At 50.2% G+C, this 22400-nt stretch overlaps 4 protein-coding genes across 4 annotated transcripts; 2 read left to right on the top strand and 2 right to left on the bottom strand.

Annotated features, from left to right (window-relative positions):
* Window positions 1-933: 933 nt before the first annotated feature.
* Window positions 934-5971, top strand: FTJAE_7184 (transcription regulatory protein; the record flags this gene model as incomplete). The annotated part of the gene is made up of 6 exons (XM_037353875.1): window positions 934-1551; window positions 1851-2000; window positions 2062-2162; window positions 2219-2789; window positions 2851-5376; window positions 5432-5971. 6 exons carry the CDS (start codon window positions 934-936, stop codon window positions 5969-5971), a joined length of 4506 nt encoding a protein of 1501 aa, XP_037205789.1.
* A 726-nt stretch (window positions 5972-6697) lies between these two features.
* Window positions 6698-8098, bottom strand: FTJAE_7185 (acetyl C-acetyltransferase; the record flags this gene model as incomplete). The annotated part of the gene is made up of 4 exons (XM_037353876.1): window positions 6698-7700; window positions 7792-7864; window positions 7931-7980; window positions 8034-8098. The coding sequence occupies 4 exons, from the start codon at window positions 8096-8098 to the stop codon at window positions 6698-6700; spliced, it is 1191 nt and encodes a 396-aa protein (XP_037205790.1).
* Window positions 8099-8752: 654 nt separating this feature from the next.
* On the top strand, window positions 8753-12427 carry FTJAE_7186 (elongation factor 2; the record flags this gene model as incomplete). Its single annotated transcript, XM_037353877.1, has 5 exons — window positions 8753-8772; window positions 8842-8978; window positions 9031-11171; window positions 11252-11339; window positions 11862-12427. 5 exons carry the CDS (start codon window positions 8753-8755, stop codon window positions 12425-12427), a joined length of 2952 nt encoding a protein of 983 aa, XP_037205791.1.
* Window positions 12428-15113: 2686 nt separating this feature from the next.
* Window positions 15114-15883, bottom strand: FTJAE_7187 (FAM96B; the record flags this gene model as incomplete). Its single annotated transcript, XM_037353878.1, has 2 exons — window positions 15114-15493; window positions 15652-15883. 2 exons carry the CDS (start codon window positions 15881-15883, stop codon window positions 15114-15116), a joined length of 612 nt encoding a protein of 203 aa, XP_037205792.1.
* Between the last annotated feature and the right edge of the window lie 6517 nt (window positions 15884-22400).

Raw genomic sequence — 22400 nt, forward strand, 5'->3', positions numbered from 1 at the left:
TTCGGGATTTGGGATACGAGCTAGATCACGCATGGGAACATACAGAGGCGCACCAAAAGGTTCCTATGGAATTTCGTGGCGCCAGGAGCATATCAGTTTGCTTTGAGCATAGGAAGGAGTCTTGCCAATCAATTTCATGAACCACTGCATCATTTGCCTTTCCATATCCGGCATCGGAGAATTGATTGCCCTATGAACCAACTTGTATTTACAACTGTTGCTCGTGTCTCCACATGGGAGTTTCAGCCTCGTCGCCATAAGAGAAATGATAGAACAGTTGCACAATAGGAGCATTGACTCTCTAAATGGTATCTATTACAACCACTTAGAATTGAAGCCAGAAGTGCAAAGAGGAGAACAATAAGAAATAATCATTGGTGGGGCTCCTGGTCATGCTACACAAAAGTTTCATCATCAGACGACAAGGCTGAGCCGCTGCTCATTTAACAGAGATAAGATATGGCCGAGCGCACGAATTAAAGCTCGCCAACAACCCCACAACGCCTATCACCACGTGATTCCTCCAGTAGAGAATCGGCGTCACCCTAGCCGCGAGCTCGCAACTTTGTATGCAGCTGGGTTTTACATCCACGACGAATCACCCCTCGCCAACACACATTTCAGCCTTTGAGTTCTCATCGTTTTGACTATACGTTTTGCGCGAACTCGTCTCCATGTAGAGTTCTAGCGGCGCCGGCATTTATTCACCTGGTGTAAGTCTTTTCCTTGTCGATGATGTCGCGAATTGCTTCTGCCATTCACCCGTTCTCCTGATCTCTTGGAGGCGCAGTCCACCAACGCGCATGACAACCATTAGTTTTCCAGCCTACGAGCATGCCTGATGGCGAACCTTTGAGGGTCATAATTTTGACATATCGGGACAATATCGTTCCAAATGAAACAACCCACTAACGAGGGCTTGTCCAGAACAGAATGAACAGCCAGAACCTTGGCCCTGTAGTATACGATCGAGACCGCGAGATGGAAGAACGACACCGAGCTTTACAGCAACGTGAGGAGATGGCCCGTCGGGACCAAGAGAGAGAACGTGAACAGCGCGATAGAGAGCGCGATCGAGATCGAGAGTCCAACGACCGGTACCAATCTACACCTCACCATAGCAGCGCCGGCTCCATTCCCATTCACCAGCCGGTCGCGTCGCGGATCTCTGGCGCAATTCATAGTCCCGGTGGACTTCTTGCGAACCACAACGGAAATCCTCAAATTCCTCTCGGTAACCCACCAGGTCCTCCCCTGGCCGCCTTCGGAGGGCCACTCCAGAGCGAGCACAGCCGACCGGTCCAACACGGTGGACCAAATAATAGCAATACACAACCACAAATGTTCGCGCCGATGCCGCACGGTGGACCGCCGACATCGACACAAGCTGCTGCCAACAGTGTCGCGGCCGTGTTTGGCGGTCCTTTGCAGCAACAGCCTTCGGAAGGCCAGCGTGGGGGCCAGCAGGGCGCGCCGTTCAACCCAGCTACTGTATCGGCAGCTCATCAGCTTCCTGGTGGAATTACCCAGGGGCAGCAGCCTATTCTAAATGTAAGTTCCACTACAATACAGTTTCTTTTGCGACGGGTTGTTGTCATTGGAGGGGTACCAACAACCTTCCATGCGCATGTCGCAGCCACCCGCTAAGTTTGCGTTTGCGTTTGCGAGCTGGTGATGCGACAGCGCGGGCCGCTGATAAACCACCCACAAACCTTTGCCTTACCTTTCTATCCAACCCAACTTCTTCTACCCCTCTTCTTACTTCTCCAAATTCCCTGACGGCTCTCGTGTGAAACATTCACAACTCGTCACATTTTGTTTGCCTAGTGCCCGTTTTCTTGTTCTCGCAGATATCCTCCAACATGGAGCCTCATGCTCTCCTGGCCAGTCTTCCGGCGAACCCAGGCGACCTTGTTGGTATCTTCAACCATGAAGGAGAAGGCATGGCGCTTCTCCATGGACAAGAATCCGGCGTACCTTTATTCTATTTCACTCTCATTGTACAACATATGTTCTACTGGTATCGCTGCGAACATGATTGCTGACTGCTTCTCTTTCCAGGATGCCCTCACCTACCTTGATCAGGTCAAAGTCCAGTTCCATGACCAGCCAGACGTCTATAACCGTTTCTTGGATATCATGAAAGACTTTAAAAGCCAGGCGTATGTTATTGATTGAGCCGCCACTTTTGTCGTGATCACAGCTAACGCAAGGACAGTATTGACACACCGGGGGTTATCAACCGAGTATCTGAGCTCTTCGCTGGGCATCCAAACCTGATTCAAGGGTTCAACACCTTTTTACCTCCCGGTTACCGTATCGAGTGCGGCGCTGGTAACGATCCGAACACAATACGAGTCACCACACCTATGGGTACCACGGTTCAATCTATCACAGGACGTGGAAACCAGGGCGATGGTCACGGTCCTGCCACAGCTAGTCAGCCCTTGTTCCCCGAACGAGGTGGCCAGTGGCAGCAACAGAGACCGCAGCATAGCATCGAGAGCCCGGAGGCACAGTTTAGTACGCCTGTCCAGAATGGTGCAAGCCTATTTGTTCAAGCTGCAGCCCACAATGCTGCTTTCAACGAGAGCAACAACTCGGGGCAGCGACGTGCTCTGCCTCAGGGCAGCACAGGTCCTGGGGAGGGGCCAAATGCGCGCCAGGCCTTGACACCCACTCCTTCTGGACAAGCTGGAGTAAACGGCAATGCAGCGAATCAGGCAAACATGGAACGGCGGGGGCCAGTTGAATTCAACCATGCTATCAGCTATGTGAATAAAATCAAGGTAAAAACCATTGCTCATGTCTCAACTTCTTAAAGCGTCAGACGTACTAATCATGGCAAAGAACCGGTTCCAGGACAAGCCTGAGATCTACAAACAATTCCTTGAAATTCTTCAAACCTACCAGCGCGAACAAAAGCCTATCCAGGACGTATATGCACAGGTTACCACCTTGTTCAACTCGGCTCCTGACCTACTCGAAGATTTCAAGCAATTTCTGCCAGAATCAGCTGGACAGGCAAAGCAGACTCCCAGTCGTATGGACGATGGACCCCCATCTGGACCCAATCAGACACCGCAGCCTGCTACGAGAGATGGACAAAAGATGCCTCCTCTAGGTAGCTTTGCGCCTCCTGCTAGCGCTACTAAAGACAACAAGAAGCGACCCCGAGCCGACAAGCAAGCTGCTCAGCCTGCAACCGCTCTTGCAGATGCGACCTTGATTACACGGAATCTCCCTCCTATTGCGAATGGTCACAAGAGGCCTAAACTCAACCATGCCAGACCAGGAGGTGACAACTCAGCAGTTGAGCCAACTCTCACGCCGGTTATGCCAGAGCCCTACCCTGCTAAACCCTCCTCGACATCTAGTCAAGAGGAGATTGCCTTCTTTGAGCGCGTTAAGAAGTTCCTTAGTAACCGATCTACGATGAACGAGTTCTTGAAACTTTGCAATCTCTTCAGTCAGAACATCATCGATCGAAACACATTATTTCACAAGGGCGTGTTGTTCATCGGCGCGAACCCTGACTTGCTGAACTTCTGGAAGACCTTTGTTGGCGTCGATACTCAAGATGTCGTCATCGACAATCGCCCTGCGCCTCCGACAGAGAAGGTGTCTCTCAGCAACTGTCGTGGGTATGGACCTAGTTATCGATTACTTCCCAAGCGAGAGCGCCTCAAACCCTGCAGCGGCCGAGACGAGCTCTGCAACTCTGTTCTCAATGATGAGTGGGCTTCACACCCTACGTGGGCGTCGGAGGACAGCGGATTCGTTGCTCATAGGAAGAACCAGTTTGAGGAAGGCCTGCACCGCATCGAGGAAGAGCGCCACGATTATGACTTCAACATTGAAGCTAACATCAAGTGCATCCAGCTCCTGGAGCCTATTGCGCAAAATATGCTCGCCATGTCTGCTGCTGAGAGGGAAACATTCCAGATGCCTGTTGCACTTGCTGGACAAAGCACGTCTATCTTCAAGCGAATCTGCAAGAAGATCTATGGTGATCGCGGTATCGATGTTGTTAATGACATGTTCACCCATCCCTTCGACGTGGTGCCTGTCCTACTGGCTCGCATGAAGCAGAAGGATGAGGAGTGGCGGTTCTCCCAGCGAGAATGGGAGAAGGTGTGGCATGCCCAGACTGAGAACATGCATCTCAAGAGTCTGGACCACATGGGCATCCTTGTCAAGCAAAACGACAAGAGGCACTTAACTGCAAAGCACTTGGTCGACGTCATCAAGACAAAGCATGAGGAACAGCGTCGCGAGCGATCATTGAAGGGTGATGTCCCTCGACATCAGTTCAGCTGGGACTTTAGCGACAAGGATACAATCATTGATCTACTGCGCCTCATGATGCTGTACAGTTTACATAATGGCCAGCACAGCAGCCAGGAAAAGGAACGCATTCTGGAATTTTTTGAGTCCTTCATCCCTGCCTTCTTCGATATTCCCGAAGAGAACATCCAGGATAAGCTTCCCAAGATGCAGCCCGATTCTGGCGAGGACGAGATGGAGGATCACACGCCTGCAGAGCTGACCAATGGTCGCAGCCGACGTAACGGTCGAAAAGGAGATCTACTTAGAGGAGTTCTTGATCCTGGCCGTAACGGTAGCAAACCCCGCGGGCACAAGGAAGACAGCACCCCTGGAAGCAAAGAGACGACGCCTGATGTTACTTCGGCGAACGAAGAGGAGATGCCCGATGCTTCCGATGACGTTACCAACACTGACGTTTCCAACGAACGCTGGATCCCTAATATCCCCAAACCCGTTGTTGTTGGTCAGAGCGAAGAGCTCCTGAACACTGAAGGCGAGTTGAAGGCCGATGGATTCTTCACACGACCGTGGTACAACTTCTTCTGCAACCAGACCCTGTTTGTCTTCTTCAGTATCTTCCAAACTCTATATCGACGTCTCCAAGATCTCAAAGAGGCAAAGGAGGTTGTGGCTAAGGAGGTCGAGCGCCTCAACAAACAGAAGCCTGCCCGGGATATTGGGTTTACTGAGAACCACATGAAGTTCTTTGACCCCAACGATGACCCAGACAGTTACTGGCCGAAGACCCTTGAGCTCATTGAGGAGTATATTTCTGGTGACGTTGACGAGAGTCGATACCAGGATGTGATGCGACACTATTACCTCAAAACTGGATGGAAGGTGTACACAATCCAGGACCTGCTCAAGACCCTCTGCCGTCTGGCCCTTACCTGTAGTAGCACAGATGTCAAGGAGAAGACTCCTGACCTCATTGCTCAATACCAGGCCAACCGTGAGCGAGAGGAAACAAGTTACCAGACAGAGATTAGCGCCCGAAAGTTCGCTGAGAAATGTGTTAAGGATGGTGATATTTTCGTGATATGCTGGGTAAGTTCAAGTCACCTTGACATCTTCACATATCAGACCTCTAACAAGATCACAGTTTCCCTCCAAGTCTGAGGCGACCGTGCGATGGCTTCAACGCGAAGAAACAACGTTCTACATGGACGAGATGCAACTCCGTGAGCGCTGGCAGTATTACATCTCATCCTTTATTCGCGTTGAGCCCACCGAGGGAGTACCTAGATCGAAGCTCCAGAAGGTCGTGCTCTCTCGTAACCTTCCCTCACCCGACGTCGATGCAGACGAGGATTCAATTCCTAAGGCCGTCTCGTATAAGGAGAACCTGACCATTAGTATTTGTCTTAAGAGTTCAAAGATGATATGGGCTCCAGGAACTTCCGAATACGTCGTGTATGATCAAGGCCCTAAGTCGGCAGAACAGCGTGAACGTCGCGACAAGTTCATCCGCGCCCTTAGCGCCCATCGAGAGAACAAACTTCTCGAGAAGTGGGTGCACAATCCTGCATGGACCAAGGACCTGAGTCCAGAGGAGGTTCAAGAGCAAAATAAGAACTTCCGCAAGTGGATGGACGACGGTGTCGTTCCGCCCAGCGCTGCTGAAGACGTGGAGATGGATTAGCCCTCTAACTCTCGCCAGCAGCAGGAGCAGGGACGAAAGCGTAGCAAAGAAGCTGCGCCTACAAAGCCTGCAGTGACCGTCTCAAAGCCAAACGGTAAGGGGTCACGAAAGAGGCCTGCGGACTCGCTCGCTTCTGCTCCGCCAAACAAAAAGACGAGATACAGTCCTCGCATTACAAGGGCACGATCTGGTAGCGACGAGTCGCGCAAGGAGGGGGGCGGATAACTTTTAAAGGAAATAAACGGGGATGGTGTGCTTGTATGGAACTCATCAGCGGTTTGGTTGTTTTTGTTTTTATCTTTTCCTCTATCATTTTTGTTTTTAGTCATTCAAAAGGCGACAGGAAATTTGCAGCCGGAAGGCTTGCACGCACGTCAGTTTTCCTATTATAGCGAAAGTTGATATGATGTTTGAGGAGTTTTAGAGCTCCTTTGGCCTGTACTCTAGAAACTATATAAGCAAGCACGTCATGATTATATCAGTATCGAAATTGTGCAGCTAATGTCATCTTATCAAAAGTCAAGTCTTGAGTTGGTCTCCTGTGAATTACAAATGGTATTTATATCTCTTCCTAAATGGCTATGTAAGGGTATACCGTTGGAGCAGTCAGATATCGTAGGCCATATCAAAATGCGTCAGATACAGCAAGACAAAACTTTTCGTTCCATAGCACCACATGCCTGTTTAATGTGTCATCTAAATCGTCAATTATCCCAGTCGCCCCTTTTATTGCAGGTTCTCGATAACCATAGCAGAAGCACCACCACCACCATTGCAGATACCAACGGCACCAATCTTGGCCTTCTTCTCCTTGAGGACTGAGGTAAGGGTGGTGACAATACGGGCACCAGAGCATCCAAGAGGGTGACCGATGGCAACGGAACCACCGTAGACGTTGACCTGGTCAGGGTTAAGACCAAGGAGCTTCATGTTGGCGAGCGCAACGGCGGAGAAGGCCTCGTTGATCTCATAGTACTCGACCTGGTCGGCGGTCAAACCAGCGTGCTTGATGGCCTTGGGAATGGCCAGAGCGGGAGCAATGGTGAAACGCTCAGGCTCGCGCTCAGCATCACCCCAACCAAGGATCTTGGCAACAGGCTTAAGGTTGAGCTCCTTGAGCTTAGCCTCGGAGACGAGGACAACGGCGGCGGCACCATCGTTGATGGGAGCAGCGTTAGGGGCAGTGACAGTACCATCAGGCTTGAAAGCAGGGCGCACAGCCTTGAGCTTGTCGACATTCAGGTTCTTGACCTCGTCGTCGCGCTCAACCTTAATAGCGGGCTTGCCACGGCCACCGGGGACCTCAACGGGGACGATCTCAGTGAACAGACCGGCCTCGGTGGCTGCCTGGGCCTTCTTGTATGAGTTGATGGCGTACTCGTCCTGAGCCTCGCGGGTGAGCTCATGGTCCTGAACGCAAAGCTCGGCAGAGATACCCATGTGGTCCTTCTTGAAAGAGTCGGTCAAACCGTCCTTGAGGACACCGTCGACGAGAGTCTGGTCGCCGTACTTGGCGCCGTTTCGGAGGTTGGGGAGGTAGTGAGGAGTGTTGGACATGGACTCGGTTCCACCAGCAACGACAATGTCAGAGGTGCCGAGCATAATGTTTTGAGCACCAAGGATGATGGCCTTGAGCGAAGAAGCGCAGACCTTGTTCACGGTCGTGGCGATGACAGTCTGGGGAAGGCCTGCACCGAGAGCGCATTGGCGGGCAGGGCCCTGTCCGACTCTAGAGGCAAATCATGTCAGCAACGAAGTCGCAGTTATCTCAATTTACTTTCGAGATCATGATGGCGGGGTAGAGAAAACAAAAGACCTACCCAGCGGAGAGGACATTGCCAAAAAAGACCTCGTCGACATCCTCAGGCTTGATACCTGCGCGCTCGACAGCTCCTGTGGACAATCATTAGTATCCAGAAGGTTCTTTTTTTTGTTCGTCGTTGTAACATTTCATCTTACCCTTGATGGCGACAGCTCCCAGTTGAACGGCGGTCTGGCTCGACAAAGAGCTATATTGATGTTAGCCACTACACAACAATGATATGGCAATGATCATACTAACCCGAGGAAAGAGCCGATGGGCGTACGAGCCGTAGAGACGATATAGACAGGAGGAAGGTTGGCCATTTTGGAAGAATTGATGTGTTATGATGGAAGATAACAAAAAATCAGGAGATCATCAGCGGAGAGCTTAGTTTATAGATTGATAAATCAGCAAGGGGACGAGATGGACAGTGGAGCGGAAACCGGCGGTAATTTTGTTGAGGGACGGGAGTAGCGAATCTTAGGGACAGCTTGAGCTACCTACCTTAATTAATTAATTTACAAGCGAACAGCACTTTCCTTCCAATGATCTAGCTTGAGAGGCTAACATTGGGTAAGGCAGGAAGTGAGCAATAGAGAGGCCCCTCTTACCCGTGGTTGAGGTGCCATTGCCCTCGAATTCGGGATCTGTACAGCGGGAAATGGAGGCTTTGGAGGGGCACGGCTCTTGCGAATACGCCGCCGCGCCGCTGTCGGCAGGAACACCCCTGTCAATTTCCGGCCCCACTTGTACCTGCCTCAGTCTTCCCGTCTTAACTTCCATTTGCTCTTCATGAATGATCGGGTGCACGTGACATCAAAAAGTTGGCAACAGAATAGAGCTTCGCGCGCGAAGTCAGGTCCATACAGGGAGCTTTAGTGACAAGATTGACGATCAGAGAACCCGAATTCTCACGTCGCCAATTGTTTGCGCATACAGAAATACGCATTTGCGCATCTATTCTATTCACAGCGACGATGGATGATCTTTACGACGAGTACGTATCTTGTTCTTTCGTCGCGTTTCGAGCTTGACAATTTGACGGCGCGCTGACTTATCGCGACAGGTTCGGTAACTTCATTGGCGAGGAGGCCGAGTCAGAGGAGGGCTCAGAGGTCGGCGTTGGTGCGGATGACTATACCTACGATGACGAGCCGGATGAGGCTCCTGGTGTGACAGGCCAGGAGCTCATGGAGATTGACGGTACGAGCCCGGGACCCAGGCTACAAACATATACTAATTCATGGGTTGGCAGATGGCCCATCAAATGCGATTATTCTCCACGAAGATAAACAGTACTATCCAACTGCCGAACAGGTATACGGCGCCGATGTCGAGACTCGTGTCGAAGAAGAGGATGCCCAGCCTCTATCCCAGCCCATCATCGCCCCCATCGAGCAGAAGAAGTTCAATATCGAGGAAGCCGACCTCCCACCCGTGTTCTTCAACCGCGAGTTCATGACAGATTTGATGAACTTTCCAGAACAAACGCGAAACGTAGCATTAGCCGGACATTTGCACCATGGAAAGACTGCGTTCATGGACATGTTGGTACTCGAGACACACGACATCACAGATCGACTTGAACGAAGAGTGGGCAAGAACCGAGATGAGCAATTGAGATATACGGACGTACATATCTTGGAGAGGGAAAGGGGGTTATCTATCAAGGCTGCGCCAATGAGTTTGATACTACCCAGTACCAAGGGCAAGTCGCACCTTGTCAATCTGATCGATACTCCTGGTCATGTTAACTTTGTCGATGAGGTGGCTGCCTCGTTCCGTTTGGTTGACGGCGTCTGTTTGGTGGTGGATGTGGTCGAAGGAGTTCAGATCAACACGGAGCAGATCATCAAGCACGCCGTTCTCGAGGACATCCCCCTGACGCTAATCATCAACAAAATGGACCGCCTCATCCTTGAGCTGAAGCTGCCACCCAAGGACGCATACTTCAAGCTCAAGCACGTTGTCGAGGAGGTCAATACGATTATCACAAACACAGCTCCTACCAAGGCCGCTTCCAAGAGGATAAGTCCTGAGAAGGGCAATGTCCTATTCGCCTGCACAGATATGGGCTGGTGTTTCACGTTACCGAGCTTCGCCAAAATGTATACAGAGACCTTTGGAGATATCAATGTGGACGAGTTTGCGAAGCGGTTATGGGGCGACATCTACTATAACCCAAAGAAGCGAAACTTCTCACGAAAACCTCTGGATGAGCGCTCAGCACGATCGTTCGTTCACTTCATCCTTGAGCCCATCTACAAACTCTTCACACACTCGATCAGCGACAGTCCAGAAGAACTGCGGCCAGTGTTGGCCTCGCTGGGTATTGAGCTGAAGCCTTCACAATACAAGGCTGACGCGAAGGTCCTTCTAAAGCTAGTATGCGAGCAGTTCTTCGGTCCATCAACAGGCTTTGTGGATATGATCGTTAAGCACATACCAACTCCCATCGAGACTGCTGAGCGATTACTTGAGCGATATTATACCGGCCCATTGGACTCGAAGGTTGCTGCCTCCATGAAAGCTTGTGATCAGGACGGTCCATTGGTCGTTCATATTACCAAGCTCTTCAACACATCCGATGCAAAGAGCTTTCACTCGTTCGGGCGTGTACTGAGCGGCACAGTTCGACCAGGTATGCAGGTACGCGTTCTTGGTGAAGGCTACTCCTTGGACGACGAGGAAGATATGGCTATGGCCAATATCTCAGAAGTGTTCATCGGCGAGACCAGATACAACATCCCTACCGACGGCGTGCCAGCCGGTAACCTTGTGTTACTTAGCGGCGTCGACAACTCCATTGTCAAGTCCGCTACCATCATCCCTCCCAAATTAGAAGATGACGAAGACGCTTATATTTTCCGGCCTATCACACATTTCACAGAGTCTGTTCTTAAGGTTGCCGCCGAGCCTATCAACCCCTCTGAACTCCCCAAGATGCTTGATGGACTAAGGAGGATTCAAAAATCGTACCCCCTCATCAAGACTAAGGTCGAAGAATCAGGAGAGCATGTTGTTCTAGGAACCGGAGAGTTGTACATGGATTGTGTGCTGCACGACCTTCGTCGTCTGTATGCTGACATGGATATCAAGGTTTCTGACCCGGTTACGCGGTTTTGTGAGACTGTTGTCGAGACATCGGCGACAAAATGCTATGCTATCACCCCAAACAAGAAGAACAAGATCACCATGGTTGCCGAGCAGTTGGAGAAGGGGATCTCCAGCGATATTGAGAGTGGTGCTGTACGCATCCGCGATCCCATTCGCAAAACTGCCAAGTTCTTCGAAGAGAAGCATGGCTGGGATAAGCTGGCTGCTCGCAGTATTTGGGCCTTCGGTCCCGAGGATACAGGACCCAACATCCTTCAAGACGATACTCTTCCCACTGAGGTAAGTTTAAACCCTGTTATGTCGCTTATGTTGATCGCGGCGGTGCCCTATTGCATGAGCAAGGCTAATATAAAGTTCAGGTGGACAAGAAAACACTCAATGCTGTCAAAGAGTCTATTCGACAAGGATTCAGCTGGGCCGCCCGCGAGGGACCCCTGTGCGAAGAACGTAAGCATACTCTTTCATTTTCTATCTGGGCCACAATCTATTGCCCAGTGGCTCGTCTCGAGGAAACGCCGTATCAACAGTATGGGGCACATCCTTCAAGTGAAGAGTGGGCTTTGTATATGTTTCATTATCAGCAGTTACCATTGGCAGTGGACCTCGACAACAACAGAGACAAGGTAGTTCCTTGTGGAGTTTCCACGAACTCTCCACCTCTGTCTCCCATCGCCTTTCGCTGGCTAATATACGGCTGGCAAATACTTGGCAGTCTCCAAACGTGGATTCTTGCAGAATGTCGATGGGACCACCTGTTTCCACTGTGTAAGGGATTTTGTTCTGAATGGCATTGCGGACAGAGCCGCTTGACCGCTCCCGCTCTGCCAGGAACAAATGGAAAAGCATATCCGGCGATCCCTTGCCCCCTGGCAACGGATAGCTTATCCTCTGGGCCCCTGCAAGGATATACACATCCAAATCAGGAGCAATAGTGAACGATTCAAAACAAATACTGACATGAGGCAACAGCGATACGAAACACAAAGTTCAAGGTTACAGATGTGCTACTAGCCAACGAGGCCATCTTTCGTGGAGGTGGCCAAATCATCCCCACCTCTCGACGAGCGTGTTATTCCTCCTTCCTCATGGCATCGCCCCGCCTCATGGAGCCTGTCTACTCAGTCTCTGTAACGGGCCCTGAGGACTCCTACATGGAGGTCTACAATGTGCTCTCGCGGCGTCGCGGACACGTTTTGTCAGATGGTCCCGTTGCTGGTACGCCGCTGTATCGCGTCAACGGTCTACTGCCTGTCATTGACAGTTTCGGCTTCGAAACCGACCTGCGGATCAAGACGCAGGGCAGTTCGATGGTCAGTCTTGTGTTTGATAGCTGGAGCATCGTGCCTGGTGATCCTCTTGATCGCGAGCAGATCATTCGTCCGCTCCAGCCTGCTTCTGCACAGGCAACTGCCCGCGACTTTGTTCTCAAGACACGAAGACGCAAGGGTCTAAGCGAGGACGTTAGTGTCAAGACGTTCCTTGAGCCTGAGTTCTACCAAAGCCTGATGGAGAGTGGGATGCTTGGAGAGATCTAAACATTTGCAATCTGTGGATGAGCAACGGGCGGGATATTCCGGGAGGGTCTTTGAGGGTCCAACATGAGGAGCAGGGGCTGCAGGAACGACTCCATTAAAGATCTTGGAGTAGTTGAACCCCGTTGGCCGAACCTTTGTTTGATGGAGATAGCCACCTGCATTTTGATAAAACGAATTTGGTAGCAAGGATGAGATGGAAGATCAGTGGCGCACTTGCGGAACCGTAGAGGACAAGCAGGTCAACGGCGGGAAGGTTTCATATAGACCAGCATAAACAAGGAACAATAATCAGAAATCAAGGTCAGGTGTTGAGGTTCTTTGACTTTTTGCCTACTCCCAATTCTGTCATATAAAATAAGTTCCTGTAGAGTTGGCCATTTTAATGCTGTTCTGGTTAGACCACACGTTCCTTGTCAACGACAACGGGGCCTGTTTGTTGACAGGACCTTTTTCAAGATGCCGACGATGGTGCTAGGGGATTTATCCTTGAGCTTTACCGCGCGGGACTGTAGCGTCATGGTTATGCTTTACAACAGATCGCGCACCAGATAATTAGAGCCAATGTTAATAACATTCAGGATTTGGACTAGTTTCGCAGTTGGTTCACTAGACAATTCATCCAGAAGCTTGCAGTCCTGTTAATACAGATATAAAACAAAGGTCAAAGCAACAGTGAAGATGGTGGAGTTGAATGAGCGCTTCGTGGAAGCTTCCACGGGACGATTAACCGGTGATCTCAACGGGTCTTTCTAGAAACCCTTGCCCGTTCAGGGACCACGGTTCGAGCCTCGTGGCAAGCAAGTGAATGACGAAGCGGTTGATAAGCATCGTGACAGGGATCATTGACAGGACACAAGGTTTGCTAGGGTGCCGGGAACGATGGGCATAAGCCCATCTGCCAGGCACATCCATAACCCATCTCGGTGAAGGCTTGAGGGTTAAAGCCATAACCTGAAGGTGTAACATTAGTCTGGGGGTGCTGGACGAACGATATCATTCATGGCTATTCTGCAATTAAGTCTAAAACTCCCCATTGGCTGTAGAGAGAGTAATTCTAAGACACTGGTGGCTTATCCCCACGTCACGAGGAGGTAGGAAATGCGGGATAGCAAGTGGTGTCTTAGAATATGCAAGACAATTGATGGTTGCGGACAAATACATCCCATCATGTTTACCTTGACGATCGCCACTGAGGAAAATACAAGTCTCTTTTGCAACGTCGATGGCGGACCAATCCCGAGACTCGTATCGAACCGGGGGGATCGCGTCGCGGGAGTTGCAAGATCGGGGGATCGTCACGCAGACGCAAGGCAAGGTTGCTTTCCCCCAAACATATCATTTGAGACCGTCCAAGCGAAATGCAACTGTGATCCCTGGGCGTCCACAAAACCGCAAACACACTGGGGGAGCGGGGGTCGACCCCTGAAGGACAGTGATATGGATAAAGTCTCCAAGACAAAAGCTCCTGGAGGCTGGAGCTAGGGGTGTGACTACGGCGCTGTATGATTTCCAGGACAGACTGATGGATGAGTTGAGTACCGTGAGGCTTGACCGATTTGGTATATGATATGATTATGTGTAGCGGCAAGTCTAAATCCCCAGTTCTTTTAGACCTGCCAAACGGGAGCTACTAGTCTTGGCAGGACATGCCACGAAAGGAGAAATCGCACAAAACAGACAGCTCTTGATAGTGCCCTATGAGAGACGACCTTGCCTCTTGGCTATGAAAAGGGCCGACAGAGTCAAGCATGACGTCTCGTGGCGGTAGGTTCCGTTCCGTAGCCTACAGTGCCTGTCAAGGCAAGGCACTAAAGTGACCATGAACCATGGGGGGGGCCCAGACTCAGTCAGGTCAGGGACGTTTGGATTTGCGGCGACCCGAAGTGGGGGACGTTGGGACGTCTCCACGAGTAGCATGCTGATATAGGGCGCTACTTGGTATGGTACGACGATGATTCCCAAAACGGAAAGCTAATCGTGGAATCTGGTCGACGTCGGTTTTTATGCACGAATGCACGAGAGGATAGAGAAGAAACAAAGAGGCTCATGAACGAAGGAAGTTAAAGGAGTCGACATATATCTTTGATTGTGAATATGTGCGTATGTATCCTTCCAGCAAGGCAAATGCACACGCGTTTGTTGCAACCCAACCATGTGTTGTGTATCAAACTAAAAATTAGCTCGACGTGACACCGATGACATTCTCGATACTCTGAGAATACCAGGTTCCAATAGTCCGATATATTGGAATGCCCACTCGTTGCGATGTTGCACTTGGACTGGAGGAAGGTTTCTCATGAGTAGCGTGAGTTGCTTGTTCGTGGTAGCTGAACCTTAATTAGATGAGGATATCCTTGATAGAACCCCTTGTCATTGCTCTCCAATCAAGAATCGCTGTTTCCCCCAGCGCTCTCTCATTACCAGTTAAACGGTACAGTCTATCCAGACTACCCCAACTTGAATGCCGAGATTCAAGACATGGTAAGGTCACCAAGGTGGTATTTTCGCTCTGCCATTCGGCTTCGGAACGAGAATGATCGTGTTCCGCATCCTTCGTATTGGTCACTTATCTATGTTGTAGTGACATTAATCGATGGTGCGCACCAGAAGATCAGCGAGCTGAATCCCTGTGGCATTGAAGCCTTCTAAAAGAGTGTGGCCGTCAAAAATAGAAACGTTGTCATGACTAAGCGCAAGTTTCCAGCATCTTGTCCAGTACTCCCTTCAGAGTGTCGTTCTCTAAAGCTGCAGCAACTCGTTCCTTATCGCCTAATTGCTTGTTGACTTGATCATCTTGGTTGTGGCTGTTCTCTTTGCAGGTGACATCCACACGGTAGTTGGGCGGCAGTGCCTGCTCCAGTCTCACTCGAACTCCCAGCCCGATAACGGTGGCTAGCGAGCAGTGTGTGATGGTAGGCGTGATCTCCACAACCACCTGGACGATGGTATTAGGGTCAGGAACACCCATAGAAGGAGATGGAGTAATGTGAATATCAGAGAGGTTAATCACTGACAATTGGCCGAGTGATACCGGGTGCTCTGGATCCGAGATTGTTGAGATCAGATCTGTCCAACGTTAGTGCCATGTCTTGCTAAACGTGGATATGCACTCGAGTCACTTGGAACCCTCACGAGCCCCAAGCCCCAGCGTAAATGCACACGAGGATACTGGAGTGGCAAATTCACCAACGAAATGACTCAAGTGAAATGGAGAAGGATCATACCATAAATTTCTTGTTCGTCAATAGCTTCGGATGAGAACTCATCCTGCCAGTCGTTCATTCGGGGCCATGCGGCCGGAGCTTGACCGAAAGGCCCTGAAAGATACGATGGCTTCGCGAAGATGATATCGTCGTATTTGGAATCCGGACCCCGACGCGGCTCAGCCTTCTTCTGCCGGGTAGGCAGCTGAGACGCACTCAGGATAGTTGGATTCGCGTTATCCAAGGTTGCCATTGCGATGCAGAACTTGGACCAACTTCAATATGCAGGGATCTCAGATTCAGATGGCCAAGGCTTTGAGGCTATTTGGGATGAGGTGACGCGGCAAGGGAGAGAGCAATGGGTCGTCAAATACAGGATATGCAGGAGATGAGATGGTGGAGATGATGACAGGTGCAAAATGTGTTATGCTAATTTTGAAGGCTTAATGAAATCGTCGTTAATGGACAAGGTTGTTTGTTGTGTGGGGAAGGGATTTGATGATTTGAAATTCAAAGTGGGAGGGGTAGCAAGTAGGTACAAAGTACAGTAGGAGTTACTAAGCGCCACATCTGATAAGCCTCGCAAATTGGTGAGGCGCAGCACGGTCCATCGCCAAGTTTGACGACCAATTAATGCTTCACTTCTATCTTTGGCTGCAGTGATCAACACTCGGTAGATGAATACGGATAGGAGAGATCATCATGAGAATCACAACTTGGCGTACAAATGCATTCATGCACACGCAAATTTCTTGAATTTTGTGGTGTTTGTTGGAAGGTCACTCATCATCAGATACAGGGGTCAAAACATTGGACACAAAGTCTGTATCCCATGTCTCACACGACGGTAGCGAATAAGCGGTAAAAGCCTTGTCGCCTCGCACTTGGTTACGAGTCAACCACTGCAAAAAAGGCTGGCGGTGTGAGCTGACAATAGCAATTTCCACTCAAACTAATAAGATATAGCCTCCACTACCTTAAAAAAGGTCCTGTCATGGCTCTTGACAGGTCCCGTCCGTATTAGGGGGTGAGGCTGCGGGGGCTGCTCAGGCCCAGTCCAGGGAGTGCCGGCCGAGTGAGTTGAGCGCTGGAGTGCGTGATTCTGGAAACTCGGTGGAAGGGTCTCTCATCCTTGCAAGGAACGCGCTTGGAAGCCGCTCAGAAGCGCTGTCCCTGTCGCGATTGGGCGACGGACCATGGGCATGGCGTGCGTGCGTGTGTCCCTGGAGTCTGAGCACGAAGGATCGTGGCGCGCGATCTCTCCCCCAATATCGGAGGTGTTTTCTAGAACAGGGTAGCCTCATCGACTTCCACGAGATGAGGAAGAGATTCAACACTACACTACTGTACTGTACCCGTACAGTCCGGAAGATGGTCTGCAGGATCCGTTCCGCTACCATTACCACGTTGTTCAACTACCGACCTACGACCTGTGCTGTGCCAATGCTGTTGGTTGTTGGCACATATAAATTTCATGCTGATCATGACCTCGAATTCTGCTAAAATGTTCCGCGGCCCGATTCGGGTGGGAATCAACCACAACCTCAAAGCCTCTCAAAGTCTTGAATCCAACGCCCGCCTTGTCAGATATTTTTACCCAAGTATTAGTCAGAACTTCATAATTGAGGATCTTTGCCCACCACACTATAGCCGGCTCAGCTACGGCCTCAGGGAGCAAGAAAACACCAGACCTTGATATAGAGTGTCAAAATAAATTCAGCAAAGGATGTCCCAGGTCTATACTAAACTTATCCTAAGGTACCTAAATGTTTTTGTCACTCAGGATCAAGGTCCTGAGTTTTCTTCCCTCCCCTGGTACAGGTACGGAGCGTCTGCTGTGCAGGAGGACAATGCAACGATGATGGGGCAAAGATTTACCCTGGGGTTAGCATGGGGGGCTGTTAGCAGAATGAGGTTCTTGGTTCAAGACGCAGATATGAGCCCTCTGTCGAAGAAATACAGCGAGTATAGTCCGCCAATAAGGAAATAGGATGGCCAGATTCGTAAACCGTCTGGTTTAATTGCCCACATAAGGGACGAGGTTTGGAGCGGAATACGCCGACGAGATATGAATAGATACGGATACAGCACAGGATGAGGCATGGCGAGTTTCTGGTTCAACTCATCGCACCGAGAACAATCGCCTGCAGAAAACAAAACAGAGTTTTGTGTCAGAAACACTGAAACCTCTATAGTAAGAGAAGCTCGTCCTGTTTCCGGTTGCCTATTAACTGTCGGACCGGGTATATCGATAATTTCTTCAAGTCGTGAGAGTGAGACTGTGAGAGTGAGTGAAGAGACGGGGATCCCCGTCCTGTCAACTCCGTCGGGGAACTCAAGCCTCGGCAAAAAGCAACCCCACAGGGCATTTAGTTGACGTCTTTGCTTAGAGACGCACAAAACATGGCATGGCATGTGATATCAAACAACTTGTCGTTATTAGGTGCACCGTCAATGCAATGCAAGCGTAGACGAATCAATCTCGTGTGCCTCCTGCAGGAGCACCAAAAGCGAAATAGGCCAAGGACTGGAATAACATGGTTCAAAGACTCTCTCACTCATCATTGTGTACGGGATAGTTAGTCTTGTTTCTTCTTGCTTAACCGATCTTTGGGAAATGACGCTAGGGGAGAACCAGTTTGAGGACCCGAGGGGAATGGATCATCCTGATGGGTACGGGTTAAACGTAGGGGTCTAGCTTAATGTCAAGAGGTATTTAGTTTGTATTTCTAATTCTGTGGCTATTCATCCATCCAACTGTTGTTAATTGATATCACAATCCCCACTATAAGTGAGTGAGAAACAAAGCCCTCGGAGGAGAATATGATATGTCACGACCAGATCGACAAAGTAGTTTGTACTCGCCCAATTCTCTCCGTCCTTGATATTTCCGAATCTTCATGCAAGTCTGCCACAGACGTACGTGCGTAGTTGACTGGAAATGAATCTCAGTCATTTGGCCCCCGAATTTGACGGCACCTAGGGTATCTGGCGCGTGGCAGATGCAGCGGACACCAATCTGCACGGGCGATCTTCATGCGACCACTTGGAAAGTCAAGCAACGACAGTCTAGGCAGGTCCTTTTTCTGCCCGTACCTTTTTTTCCCCCATCCACCGCATCGGCTCGACTCGTCATGGTGGTGGCAAGATAGTATGGGATGATATGATACGAGGCGTTCGTCAACGCAACGGCAGAATACAAAAAAACTAGTAGAACCGACAGGGTTGGGTAATGTATCCGACGAACCCACACAAGCCACCCTTAGATCACACGGCCTCGCAAAGGAACCAATACGATACGCACTGTAGCTGTGGTTATCCTGTAGGCTGTACCGTAAAGCGATGAGGAGGTTGAGGCATCAAACAGGACATCGTGCGGTTGGCATCCACCCGAATTTGGACTGCTGCAGATTTGGAAAGGTCTCCAGTCTCAAGAACTGTTTAGCATTGGATCTAAATCGTCGTGGGTCACAGAATTTCACATCTGGTTAAGTTGCAAATGGATATGGGATGGCGCTAGTTTGGCCGCGGTGTCGGTATCTGGAGCTGCCCAGCCTAGCCAGCCTAGGGCAGACAAGAAATACCAGGACCGCTATCTTAGGTGATGAAAATACTAAAACAAGTACTGTGTAATTCGGCAAACCTCTAGACCAGTTAATTCTGACACCTGTCTCAGCGTCACACGTTTTAACACACCCCAAGCCCAGCCTAGCCCAGTCCAGGGCTCTGTCAACTCAGATCCAATGGCGGGACATCTGGAAATTCTCCAGCAAGATGAACCCAACATGGAAGGCAGATGAAGAACGTACTGTACCGTTCTTGTGCCCTGACAAGGGTCCTTTGGGGGTCTCTGAGGCCCTTGCGTTCTTGTTGGCATGTTCCTGTCTTATGAGGGGAGCGAGAAGGGGTATTCTCAAGTCAAGTTGTGACGTTTGACGTTCAAACAGACATGTTCTGACTCGGAATAATCGACGTCGGTTCGGTAGTTGGGCAAAAGTCTATGAATGGACCATGGTCACTCGAAACGACCAAAGACGGACGGATGAGATCCCAGATCCATGGATATGCCTTGTTATCCCAGTTCTACCAAGAGACGGGAAGTTTATGTAATTGCAAAGTTTCACGGAGGAATGAACAGCCCTCCTTGGAAATCCTGGTTTGGGATCATACTGGTAGCTAACTACTAGCACCCGAAGGAACCTCGGTACACTAAGTAACTGGTTGCTTACCTGCCTTATTCTATCGACTAGGATATAGCTTCGAGCAGCCATTTTGGAGCGTCTAATAGGCTTATCTAGGTAATTACCATGGCTGAAATAGAACTCGCATGGCGGTTTCATTATGACGATCATGCTTGGGGTTGTTTTTATAGTCTTGAATGCTAGTGGAGCGTTTAACCGCATGGCCCCAAACTAACTGATTATGATCAAGAACCGAGACAGTAAATATCTGAGAGTCTCGATAATCAAACTAACCAGATTGCACAATTTACAGCAACTACGAATTCGCATGCATGACTGTTGAGACATGGTGGGCCATGGAGTAGCGATCCTTTCTTGGCCGGCGAGAGGGTCGTCCAGTTATAGAAAGTCATGACTAGAAGATGCAACAATGGCTGAAAAGGGCAGCTTGCTGTTGTATCCAGTCAGGATACATAACTAGTCGAAGGAGCTTCACTGACTGATGAATACCGCACAGCAGAGCCGAGGGGCGACACCTGACACACTAGGCCTAGCCAGGGCGAGCCAGGTAAATGAAAGTGAATGACGAACCAGTAAATCTTGACAACTCATAGCGCTAGAAGCTAATTAACGTATAGACGTGGGTTGGGTTCCGCATCTCGCGTCAGTATTTGTAGCGGATAGCGTACCTAGTGTAGTTCGTTCGCCAAACAAAGATGAGGTGAGCTGGCGCCCGCAATCTTGAGGTATAAGGCTGCGGAGAGTGAGAAGAGAGTTTCCGGCAGAAAATCATTAGTCCCCTACCGAATATGTACAGTGTCGATTTGGAAGAACATAGACACGCCCCCCCTAGAGAGTAGAGGGAGAGAGAGAGCGAGACAGTGGTACACTACAGTATGTAGAGAGGGATGGCCAGGCCCATGTCCAATCTCGAAAAGCCTCTTCAGCCCTAAGTGTCAAGTTGAGGTTGCTTCTCCAATGGGTGAGGTGCATGCTGCGACTAGCCCTGCGGCATGGCATGTGCGTGACGGAAGGTGCCTGAGTCCCGCGTATCGCGAACGGTAACTGGAAAGGACGGAAGGAAAAGAAGCGAGAGGGGAGCATCTTGTTGTATGAGGTGTTCAAGCAGAGAGCCAGAAGAGGAAGGAAACTAAGGATATGCTGAGGTTCAAGTATCACAAGAGCCGACCAGCATCAGCAGCAGCAGCATCACCACCACTAAATAATTCACTCACTATGACCACTATCCGGCATCTCCATCTCCATCCCCATCTCCGTCCCGTCGTCTGCCTGCCTCCATCTAACTACCTACATCACCATGATCATCGTCGATAGCTAGGTTACAGCACACCGACAACCCAGTGCGAGAGATCTCAATGCACCGTTATATGGGCTTTTAGGGCCCCTGTCTCTCTGTCTCTGTCTGGAGAGGCTGGCACTGGAGACTGGATACTCCCATGAAATGCCTGTCACACATCCACATCCACATCCATGAGACGGGATGACCCCCCCCCCCCTCCTGCAACCTCCCAAGCGTTCAAGTCATAGGCCCTTGGCCGAGTACATACATACATACATACATTTGTACAGTACGCGCGATGAGTCTGTGACAAGCGAACAGACAGATAGACAAGACGCATGCAGCAGACGCAAAGCAACACAACGCACGCAGTGCAGATGCAATGATGCAGTGCGGTGCAGGCCTGGCAGATTGGAGACAAGACAGGGCAGAGAATCAATTACTAGTTAACTGATCAAGTAACGTACCTCCATTGATGAACAGCACAACCACAACCCCCTTGTTGTTGGGTCCCAAGTCTCGGCATACGTTTCATCAGAGCTCCTCAAAGCCATTGTCTTCGATTGGATGCACACGCGACTCTGCCGTTCGGGAATTAATATCTTGAATTTTCTGCTGTGCTGTTGCTCGCTCTTGCGGTTCGGAGCATTCTTTTCAAGTACCGTACGTGGCTACTAAATTATCGCTCTCGCCGTGTCCGCCCGTTGAGAAGGGAACTCCGTTCGGTATTTCATCCTCACTCGAATGTCATCGAGTCTTCTACTGCTTACACACTACAAATGCATTGAAATCATCAAAAGTCCGCTAATGCCGCGACAGAGAACCCCCCGGCTCTTGTTCTCCAGCTAAACTAACAATTAAAGCACCACCACATCCAATCCTCCACATTTCAGTCCAAACAAATCCATCTGATCCAGAGTACGTACACAGACTTTCACTTTCATTGCAGAACATCTCGCAGCAAAGGACCCCGAAGCAAGCACCAGCTACATATTACCCACTGCCACTCACTCGCTCATTGCCCTGCCCACATTTCACGTTGTCGTGTGTCTTCTGTCACACGCCGTCCACTCGGGCCGGTGCCCATAGCCGGTCCTGGGAGCTTTGGCTTCTTTCTACTGTACAGTCTTGATCGAGAGTCTATCCAAATCAATTCAAACAGCAACATACGGTACTGGATTCGCCCCAGTAAGGTACCTGCTGGCTCTAGCTCTCGAGTTTCTAGGTTCCGGGCCTTCATCCCACACCCACGACGCCGCTTTTCCTTACCTGCATGCCCCCCCCAAGCC

This window comes from Fusarium tjaetaba (genome assembly GCF_013396195.1).
Source record: "Fusarium tjaetaba strain NRRL 66243 chromosome Unknown NRRL66243_c0000141, whole genome shotgun sequence".
NCBI classification, from domain to species: Eukaryota; Fungi; Ascomycota; class Sordariomycetes; order Hypocreales; family Nectriaceae; genus Fusarium; species Fusarium tjaetaba.